Genomic DNA, 11,029 nt, shown 5'->3' with positions numbered 1-11,029 from the left:
CTTACCTTTTTTATTGGGCTTTCAAACAGTCACGTGCTTCAAACGTGACCACTTTCAACTCTTTAATCCAAGTAAATATTAATAGCAACTACAAATTCTTCCTAATCATGGCCACTTAGAAATTCTTAATAATTGTTGGGAAACTTTTCTAAAACAATTTTATACACATACGATTTGTTTCTCATTCACTCATATAACATCTTTTACTTTAGACCTTAAAGATCTAACTTTTACTTTCCCCAAAATCTCAATTTAACTTAAAATTCTCTAATATTATAACCTTAATATTTTGTTTTGCATTACAAACAAGATACATTAATTTTTATTTGGATTCAATATTTATTGGTTGATATTACACTGCTCTTTCCATTTTTCTTTTTTTATCTTTCACTATAAAAATTTGGTGCATTTTTAGAATAGTAGTGCATCTGAATATTCGGCAATGATGCACCAAATTTTCATAGTGACAATTAAAAGGAAAACAAAGAAAGTATTGTTCAGATATCTTGGGAAAGCTTAATCCCCAAGGCAAGTAAAATTTGAGCTTGTTGGGAAACTGTAACGAAACGAGAGAATTGATGCAAGAATTCTTGACGAACATAATTAGCCTGTTGTAACAAAAAAAAGCTTCATTTGTTAGTATCCATTAGCTGCTAAATCTGAAATAAATAATTTTATAAGTTAGATTAACTAGGACACAAGCTTTATGGTTAAAACTCTGTTTAATGACTAACTTTATTTTCACATCATAAAATACAAAGACACCAATAGAAGAGATAAAGAAATTTTTTTTTTTTAAATAACACTCAAATCGGTTTCAACGAAATTTTTCGACACTTTAGTTCTCAACAAATTTTTAACTTTTAGAATTCTTTAAAAATTACTTTCGTCAAAAAGATTAGTCTTTCGTCACTTCAATTAAATGTGTAACATACATGTTGAACAAATAAGTTCCTAACAAATTTTATTACAAGTCAATTAGGTCTAAAAATTATTATGAGATTTATTAATTCACTTTTATAACAACAAAGAGACCAAATGAGAATAATTCTCAAAGACTTGCAGAGAATCAACAAAATATCTGTTCTGAAATACAATTTATGTGTTTACTTTCTTTTATTATCACTTTATTTTAGATGGACAGAAAATATGGAAGTGTTGTTACTTACCTGCTTTAGAAAGCTAACCATTTGAGAGACAAAAATCAGTTGAGATCCCTTGTCACCTGCTGCTGTTGCTTTGGCATGCAGTTGATGCAGTTTTTCCATGCCTTGTGAAAGAGCATATTCTGCTTCCTCACATGATTTTCCAAACTTTATAATATCACACACTTGTTCCTGGGAATTACATGAATCTTCAAGTTGTGGCAACATAACCTGTATCCAAAGTAAATAATATATATTATAGGGTGCTTAATTTTAGTATTTATTTGATAAAATTTTAATGATTTCCCTTAGTAAAATGATCTTGTCCAATATTTTCTTTACAAAATATAAATACAACCATATGCATGAGAATGAAAAATATATTTGGACACAGCATGAATCTATAAATATCTCATTTCATTTCTAGCAAACAAGCATCACTACCTGCAAAATTTTAGAAGGGCGAAAGCCTCCGATCCATCGAAAATCGCATTCGTCCGTTCCACAACAGAAAGAAGCAGAACTAAAATTCAAGACATTTACATTTGGAGCACTTGTTTCCATCTGAAAGAGTTAAAATTTCTCTTGAAATTGATGACAAAAACTCCAAGGCACTAGAACACTAATGGTGATATTTAGAAGAAGATTGAAAGCTATATATATAAATTAAAGCACTTTGGCAAACATATTTGAAAGCAATAATAGTTGAGGAAGCTTTATTTATTGTGTTTGGATCTACCTAACAAAAATTAAAGATAGAAAAAGTGACACTACTAAATGTATTATTAATTATAAAGTTGTTTAATCTGGTTTCTTGAATATTTAGGGAATATCCGAACCAAGGTGAGTTAATATACTCTTGGTGTTGGCCCTTCAAAACATCCTAGGACAAGAGTAATGATGTGTAAAACTTGTCTTTAATCTCAACCATGAACTTTAACCCATTCTTGTTCCAAGGAGGCAGATTCTTAGTGCTACCTCAATCTCTCTTTGACTCCCCTTTATGTATCTTTTGAGGGATATACACTTAAAAGAACAAAATAAGTATAGGGACATATTTTATTAATTTCTACTTTAATGGCTGCATTTTGTTTGAGAGATAGGATACAATACAAAGATAGAGAAAGAGAAAAGAATTTGGTGTTTTTTTATCTTATATTTTTTAAAATATAGAAAATATATTACATTTATATCTTGAGATATATTATTTTATTTTTAATTTCAGATTTCACCATCAACTCCTAATGCCATTTATGTGTACATTGGTAAATTTTTTCTAGTTCGATATATATTCGTAAGTTTTAGAGTATTTTTTAACTCAATTCGATACGTTAAAATCTAATTCGGTTAGTGTTAGCAATGAATTGGCATAACTTGTTTAATTTTTGTTATGTATTTTCATTTGTGACATAAAATATTTTATTTTTTTATGGTATAGTTTTTAAAATAACTCAATGTTATTACGAATTAGTATTTATAAAGGTAGTTGTGCAAATTAGTCATTGCAAAACTTCTTATAAACTCGTTACAAATTTGTCATTATAAACTAGTTGTTGAGAAGAGTAAACATTACTAACTAGTTGTTGCGGAAGAATCTATAAATGACTAAACTGTAGTGTTAGGGGAAGTATATTTTATGATTTGTAGTAATTAATTAGTTATTATTAGTATTTTCAATGGTGTTAGATTATATCTAATAATATAAAATGGTGTTTGCTACGGTACGATGATAAATTAATAACTGATACGTTTAAAATATGGATAAATAACAATATGACATGTGGAATTTATTTTCCACATCAGCATTTAATTTTTTCTTTTTTAAATATATAGTATATCACTACTTTTACTAAAACACCATTTTAATTAAATAAAAATAAAAAATATTTATTTATTTAATTTTATAAAAAGACTTAAACATTCTTCCTTTATTTGATTAGATAAAAATACCCTTTTAAATTAATTAAATTTTAGAATTCAATTAATTCTAATTTTATAGTTTCAAATAATTGAAACAACAAAATAAAAACATATTAAAAAAATAAAAAATCAAAATTGTTCTTTATCTGTGTTAAACATATTAAAAAAACAAAAAACCAAAATTGTTCTTCATCTCGGTTCAGAAACCTTCTCGTTCACGCTTCTGAAGGATTCAGTCTTCTTCATCTTCTTCTTTCCTCTTCCTATCCTCTTTGCTCCTCGATCTCTCTCATCTGTCTCACTGTGCGTGTGCTGGGATGCCCTAGCCAATTACCCAACCCAGCAACCTTAGCTCCACACAACGGCTAAACGTGAACCCATCCCTCCCATCACCCTCGAGCTCCTCCTTCCTCTCTCCGTCATCGATCTCACTCCCTCACCTCCGTCCATATCCCGCCGCCGTCGCCGAAACGAGTTTCGAAGCCACCGTTGTTATCGTGCAGCTCTGTTCCACCATCGTGCAGCTACTGTTTCAGCTTTGAAAGCACCGTCGCGCAGCTCGGTTCCATCGTCGCCGGGCTTGCCTCCTTTTTTCGTCGCACAGCTCTGTTCCATCGTCACCGGCGTTATCTCTGTTCCACCTGCCATCCCTTCGGTCGTGCCCTTGTCTCCCCCTTGCTCAGGATCTGCTCTGCTCTGTTCTAGAGCTTCTAGCTTCTAGGTATTTTTTTTAGGTGGCTACTCCAATGAAGATTTTATGATTGTCATCATGTGAAGATATTTCATTTTTACTATTGGATGATAGATTGTAAGGCTTGATTTTTATTTGAAGTAAAAATGTTACCTTTATTCAAAGTGTTGCTAAACAAATAAGTTACACTTTTTAAACAAAGATCATCATGAGAAGATATTTTTGGCATCTTCATGAGAGCAGTTGGCTTTTTTTTTATAACAATTATTGAATAATTGTTGTTAGTTAATTTGTGAACTTGTTATGGGTTGAATAATTGTTGAATAAGTGTTAATTAATCTGTAAATCTTACTGTTTTTACTGTGAATTACTCCATTGTTAATGATTCTGATAATTCATCGAAGAAGGCTGTGTTTGATGAGGATGAGGAAGATAAATACAAAGAAAGAAATTCGGGAAATAGTTTGAAGAGAGAAGAGAGTGGCGGTGGAGGAAAGTCAACCTTGGAAGAATTGATAAGGGAAGAGGAGAAGAAAAAGGAGAAAATCAACAGGAAGGACTATTGGTTGCGTGAGGGAATCATTGTTAAGGTTATGAGCAAGGCCTTGGCAGAGAAGGGGTACTACAAGCAAAAGGGTGTGGTGGAATGATACCTTGGAAACTTCATATCACCGGAAAACTCTTTCATAGTTGGTTAGCTCATAAAGTATGCTCTTCATTCATATAGTACTACCTTCAACAGAAAAATACTGAAGAAATATGATAAGATATTGCATTATTTGTGTCCCTTTTTGCTTGTTATGTTTGGACAATTCAGGTAAAAAATTATTATGAGGCGTGTTAATTAATTCTTTAATCTGTATATGATTAGTACTTAATTAATTCAATTGTATTTGTCACTGCATGCAGGTTCATTATTCCAGGCAAGGACAAATGTTCAAGTCACAGGTCCAGAGTATGCACAAGGAAATTCTGCAAAGTCCTTGGCTTTGTGAGCTTATGGCCCTCCACATCAATCTAAGGGAAACTAAGGTCCAGTCTAGGAAGGCACATGCTTTCTTTGATGGATGTTCTCTAACGTTTAAGGATGGAAAACCAGCACTCACTTGTGAGCTACTTGATTCCATCAAAATTGATATCGACTTGACTTGTTCTATATGCCTGGTAAGTTAACTCATTATTAGTTGTTGGGTGTATTGGAACTAAATTTTTGTGCTTTATTCACATACCGAGCATCTTCATTCAGATTGCAGTCCCACTGTAGTTATTTATTTGTAGATTACTGTTGCTTGGATGCAGCCATGCAAATAGATCTAATTAAGTTAGAGATTGTGTCAGAATTTTAAACCCAAGGAAAAACTTTAGCTTTCACCAAAATGTAGAAGATACTACCTTAGAATTCATAAACTATTTTCTGTATGATTGCATACTGTTTTCTGTTTTTAGAACTTTGTGAAGAAAACTAAAAAAGAATGAAAATAATAAAACTTTTTAGCCTGGAAACAAAAAGTACTATCATTGAAAAGAAGTAAACAGACCCTTAATAGTATCTAATAATTTTTGAATCTATAGCTCTAAAGAATTTAACTTTCAATTTTGGAGTAGCGCTTACAGTGTATCCTTTGTAACTCTATTAATAAGCTAATGTTTGAAATACTTGTACAGCTGCCAGAAATACTGGGAGAAAAGGGCTCAATCAGAAAGGGTAGAGAGGCTTAAACAGATAAAGGAACACTGGGAATCGCAATGCAGGTTATTCGTAGGTGTCTAAGCAAAACGAGTCAAGAAGTCATCTCAGATTCTGCAGTCAAAGATTAAATGTGAATACACATTTGTTGATATATGGTTTGTATATAACATTCTGAATCGTGTTTGTTAAAACCGCATGTAAGCTGGTGTTATTTCTCAAGAAGGGGTTATTTTTCAGTATCACTAATAAGAAAGGTGTTTCCTTGTGACATAAATTTTCAAGCAAAAAAACGGGGATCCAGCGATGAGATGGAAGCCAATTCCCTTTTTTTCTTTCTTTCTTTTCAACTAAATCCTCATTTTGGTCTTGAAAGGTTGATCTATTTTTCTATAATGCAAGAAATATAGTGGATACTAAATCTTCCTTAAACATATGATCCTGATGTTTAACTTTTTACTTTTGAGCATATGGGTGGAGGGCAGGAGATCTTTTATGATATATAATGAAAACTTAAAGCATCTAACTCGCTCTTTCTTTCTAGAAGAAGCTTCCTTCAAGATATACGTCCTTCAAATGCAATAGAGAGGTTGAACCAGCAGAGTTAGGGCATGGTGAATTCATTAAAGATAAATCTGCTTCAAAGAAAATTGTTTGAAGTGGTAATAAACGTGGACGGGGGTCTAATGATCAAGGACGGGGTAAAAAGATATCTAAAAGAATGTACAGTTCCAAACGAGATACTGGCTGCCGAAATGTAAAGGTCAATGAGAATCTAAGTAGGAGGAAAAAGATTCTCTAATATAAGAAAAAATTTTAAAATAATAAAATAAAAATTAATTATCATTTTCATTCAAGAATAATTAGATTTTTTATTTATTTTACCAACTTTTTATTTTAGGAGATGAATGCAGAATAAAATGAAATTTACAGCGAAGTCTAATAAGATATTCATAAAACAGTGGTTATATGGTTATAGGTACTATATACATAAATATATGTAATTATCAGCTATTTCTTATGGAGAAATAATCCAATGCCAACATTGAGTTATGAATTGTATATCTATCATTAACAGAAAATTTGTGTCTTTAACTGATAGCAAATGCATTCATATCTGCATATAAAATATACAAATGTACAACTATGGTCATTATTAACAACAATTTTCTAAGATTCTAAAAGCTTCTTGCCGTTGTTCATCACTCAATTCTTTGGGGAAGTCAACTAGAAACTTGACATGGAGGTCACCTCTTTTCCCATCGTTTTTAAGGGTTGGCATGCCTTGACCTTCAATAACCTTAACATATCCAGGGTATACAACAGTATTCTCAAATGACAAAGTCAGCTTCTCCCCTCCTAATATAGAAATTGGTAAAGAGCACCCTGTGAGTGCATCTACTAGAGGAATCTCAGCAGGGAGGTATCCAGGTTTTTCATCACCCTTGCCCTCAAATTTGATCTTTGTTCCTTTTCTCCATCCTGGCATCACTTCAATCTTTAAAATCTCAATCTCTTGGACCATTACCCTGTTGCAAAATTAATTAATAGTTTAAATTTTAGAGACTAATAGTTTAAATATTTACTCCTGATTCCAGATGCAAAATCAAAACAGACAAGGGGATCAAAATCAATAAACTGGGAAGAAAACTAATCAAAATACATTATTTATATATAAATAAAGCAAGGAGATCAACAATCTTCAAGTAGGCAAAGAGCAATAATGCTGAAACAAAGCAGAAATCTTCAAATCAAAGCATCAATATTGAAAGCATTTGCACTTATGTAGTTATGTTAGCAAATGATAGATATCAAATACTGTAGTTTTTCGTATTTGTATCATGCCTAATTGCCTATAAAGCATACTATTTTAGATCTCAGATTGTGCTATTTTCTAAGTTTGATTTTATTTTTTCCTGTTTAAATTCCTAGTGCTTTCAAGCTAAATTGTGTTTGCATCTTTTTACCCTACATGTTGTCCATATTTCAGATGGGAATTCTTCCAAATTAGCAATGGCTACAAACTTATCTGGGAAGGAACGAAGTAAGAAAATCAAAGGGATAGTTGGGCCAAGCCAGGAAGCTTCTTGGCTGAAATCTACTTATTCGGAGAAGAAACCTGTGTTAGAAATGCCAGCAAACATCCTTACCAGCTTTGATCAAGATGATAAAAGGACTCTGGCGCCTGAGCTGCAAATGAGTATTGTTCCAAAAGACTTATGTTTTCATGAATTGGAGAGTGTAGTTAAAATCAAACAAGTAGAGGCTAAAATGTTTCAGTCACATGCTGATGATGCAAGAAGAGAAGCTGAAGGGTTGAATATCTGGAAGATATGCTCAAGTATGACTCGTTCTATAAATACAACACTCCGTTCAGGCCAAGGATACTTGATTTTGCATTTGTGGATATGCTAGAAACACGAGAACAAGCTCCTGGCTCGTAAGGAATATCTATATTTGTGTTTTCCTCTTTCAAATTTTTATCTGCATAAGCTAACCGCGTCTTATTTAACACAGTAATGATTGTGGGGTATGGGTGGCAACCTGGATGACAAACTACAGGAAGACGTATAGTTATACAATAAATATAATTTTCTTTTGCTAAAAAAAATAGTACTTCAATTGCTAATGTGTATGATTTTGTTGGTAACCTAAAATATTTATATTTTGCAGGTTAATGATGATACAAGGATGCGACATGTGTTGGATTTGATTCTAAGGCCCCACAACTTGATGCTGCATAATGTCATTGAATCTGCTCCCAGGAATTACAATAAGTATAAACAAAAGGAGTCAAACAAAAATTAAATAATCGTAATTGTCATGTAGTCATGTTTAGTTTATATTAACTACTAAGACTTGTTAGTTTCATCTCTTTTACTTAAAAAATTATTATGCACTATATTTTTTATGGACTATTGTTGAAAATTAATGTTTCTGTCTTTCGTTCGATTATAGTTGAATTTAGGTGAAGCTTAATTTTCACTCTAGCATTTTGATTCCTTGAACCACTTCTGTGTTGTAAGCTTAATTGAAAATTTGATACTAAAATATATTAAACATTTTAAAATAAAAACAACATGAGAGAATGGTTATAATCTATCTTCTGAAAATCGGTTCGGACCGGCCGGTTGAACCATGAACCACTACAAAAAACAACTCGGACAAATGTTAAAATTCCCAATTTCAAAAACCGCAATTGAACCGACAAACCGGCCAAGAACTGGTCGATCAAACCAAACCGTCTCCTGGCCGGATTTTTGGAATAAGAGAAAAATGCAAAATTCTAAAAACGATTCGAACCGGTCAAATCGTGAACCGAGAAAAAAAACGGTTCGAACCAAAATTCTGAAAACCCGTTCGAACCGGTCGGTCGAACCGTAAACCGGTATATACGAATCAATCGTATATCAAAATCAAAAGATTCAAAAACCGTCATTAGACCGTTGAACCGGTTGAGAACCGGTCGATCGAACCGAACCGGGGCCCGACCGGTTTTCTAAAATTTGCTCAAAACGGTGCCGTTGGTTAGAGGAACCCTAACCAGTAACCAAAACGCGCAGCACCTCCTTGGCCTCTCCTCTCTCACAGTCTCACTCAGCCACTCTCCTCCTTCCTCTCATCGAGCTCCTCCTCACTCCCTCACTTCCCTCTCTCTTGCCTCTGAACGAACACACTGAAGAACGCAGAGAAGACAGAAGAGAACTCGGACGCAGCTTGGAGGAAGCACCGAAGCAGCCATCTCTCGTCGCCGTTCCTCAACGTCCAGCCACCGCCGCTGCTACAGCTTCGGCGCAACGTCGCCCTTGTTCGCCGCGCATCCGCCTCCTTTTTGGCCAAGCTTCTGCGTCTGTTTTTTGGCCAACCCTTGTTCGAACTGCTTAGCCCTCTGTTCAGTCCTCTACGCCGCGTGTTCGAGCCTCTGTTCAGCCTCTGTTCCGCGGCCTTTCAGCCACCGTTCCGCCATTGTCTGCCTCCATTCAGCCATCTCCGTCGCGATTTAAAGCTCCTCCCTTTCCCTGTACTGTTTGAATTTCAGAACTGGTCCATCCTAGGGTGATTTTTTTTCCTTCTTCTTGTTCTTGTATTAATTATTCAGTTATTGTTTTTTTTTTCTTTATTGTTGTTTTCATGGTTAGTATGTTTTCTTGTTCTTATTTTGTTGTTAGTTTGCTGTAGTTTAAAATGTTAATTGTTCTTGTTACTTTGATTTTCAGTTTTAATTGATCTTATTAACTTGTTAATTTGCTAAATTATTGTTTTGGTATTGTTCTCTACCCTTTGATTGTTATATTGTGTTTTACTGTGGTTGATTTAATAAATTGTTCATTGAGTGGAAGATGAAAACTTGCCATGGTAAAATTGTTGTCTTAGTCAACACATGGTTCAATGATTAACAGAACAATGTATTTTATTCAATTTGCTTCCAGAGTTGGCGTGTTTGGAGAGTCTTGACATTTCTTGCAGTAAAGTCGCTAATTTTGGCATCAGCTTTCTAAAAGGTACTTTCCGTTTCCTTGTATTATTGTGGTGTTTCAGAACAATCAGGATTTTTTATTTTATAGGTTCAACCTAGCATTTTTATCTTCTTCCATGGATTTTTCTTTGTTTTCTGTTTTTATGTGAATATATGGTTATAATTCTGAATGCAGCTATCAACCAATCAGTTTGTCTTTTCCGGGGAAAAATTTCAGTTATATATCTAATCTTCCTTGTGCTTCATTTCTTTGATGTAGACTTCAGTTGTATAAATCATTCTTGGAAAAGTCTCTTTGTTTTTCCTTGCAATTGGCTTGGTAAGCTTTTTGCAGCCAACTCAATTAATTTGAAGCTAAAGTTGGTTGTGTCGGACGGACAAAAAAAGAAGTTTGTAGATTCTTTGTTAACTGATAACCTGTTTCTAAGTATATGTGGATTGGTTTGTATAGTTTTGATCCTCTTTGTTTTTATGTATATCCATACAATGAGAAGAACATTGAGACATCTAAATGGCATGTTGAATAGTTGAGCTATGCGAGTTGCCCAAAGTTTCTTGAGTTTTGTTTTGGAGTTGAATTGTTCACTTTGTATTCTATTTTGTACATTGAAGAAAAAAAAGACTTGGCAGTTACTCTTTCATGCACTATTATTTATTTCTACTTTTAAGCATCAATCTAGGAGTGAAAAATGGTTATCTTGGCTTTCTACTAGTTTTCTCTTCCAACTTGTTTATTTTCTGTCACAATATCAATGGTGAAGATGCTAATATTTGTAATCTGGGGGCAGGGTACATCATCAACTGTTAACTATGACAAAATCTTGGCTAATGCGGTTACCAAGACCAACATACTTGTTGTTGAAGGGTATCTATTTGAACTACCCGATACTATTAGAGCAATAACAGAAGTATGTCAGAAAGCTCGCAGTAACGGTGCCTTAGTTGCAGTAACAGCCTCAGATGTCTCCTGCATTGAGAGACACTATGATGATTTCTGGTAAGATTATTATTACTTGACATTATTCTCCATAGATTTATGCAGACCCAGAGTTCATTCCTTTCCATGCTGCAATTTCTTCTTTCATCAGGGAAATTATTGGGAATCATGC

General features: G+C 33.6%; 2 protein-coding genes and 2 long non-coding RNA genes across 4 annotated transcripts; 2 read left to right on the top strand and 2 right to left on the bottom strand.

Annotated features, from left to right (window-relative positions):
- LOC107617158 (TGACG-sequence-specific DNA-binding protein TGA-1A-like) lies at nt 252-1,941 on the bottom strand. Its single transcript, XM_016318938.2, has 3 exons — nt 1,590-1,941; nt 1,170-1,376; nt 252-608 (listed from the first exon to the last, which is right to left on the bottom strand). The coding sequence occupies exons 1-3, from the start codon at nt 1,707-1,709 to the stop codon at nt 498-500; spliced, it is 438 nt and encodes a 145-aa protein (XP_016174424.1). The 5' UTR covers nt 1,710-1,941; the 3' UTR covers nt 252-497.
- LOC110266937 (E3 ubiquitin-protein ligase BAH1-like) lies at nt 3,903-5,756 on the top strand. Its single transcript, XM_021112018.1, has 6 exons — nt 3,903-3,920; nt 4,161-4,375; nt 4,484-4,523; nt 4,666-4,920; nt 5,003-5,016; nt 5,422-5,756. The coding sequence occupies exons 1-6, from the start codon at nt 3,903-3,905 to the stop codon at nt 5,525-5,527; spliced, it is 648 nt and encodes a 215-aa protein (XP_020967677.1). The 3' UTR covers nt 5,528-5,756.
- On the bottom strand, nt 6,620-7,676 carry LOC107616695. The gene is made up of 2 exons (XR_002354436.1): nt 7,594-7,676; nt 6,620-6,972 (listed from the first exon to the last, which is right to left on the bottom strand). It is a non-coding gene; the product is annotated as an uncharacterized LOC107616695 (long non-coding RNA).
- On the top strand, nt 8,941-11,029 carry LOC107616046. The gene is made up of 4 exons (XR_002354904.1): nt 8,941-9,499; nt 9,874-9,945; nt 10,709-10,917; nt 11,009-11,029. It is a non-coding gene; the product is annotated as an uncharacterized LOC107616046 (long non-coding RNA).

This window comes from Arachis ipaensis, chromosome B09 (genome assembly GCF_000816755.2).
Source record: "Arachis ipaensis cultivar K30076 chromosome B09, Araip1.1, whole genome shotgun sequence".
In the NCBI taxonomy this organism is placed as follows: domain Eukaryota; kingdom Viridiplantae; phylum Streptophyta; class Magnoliopsida; order Fabales; family Fabaceae; genus Arachis; species Arachis ipaensis.
This window is presented reverse-complemented; position numbering and strand designations above follow the sequence as displayed.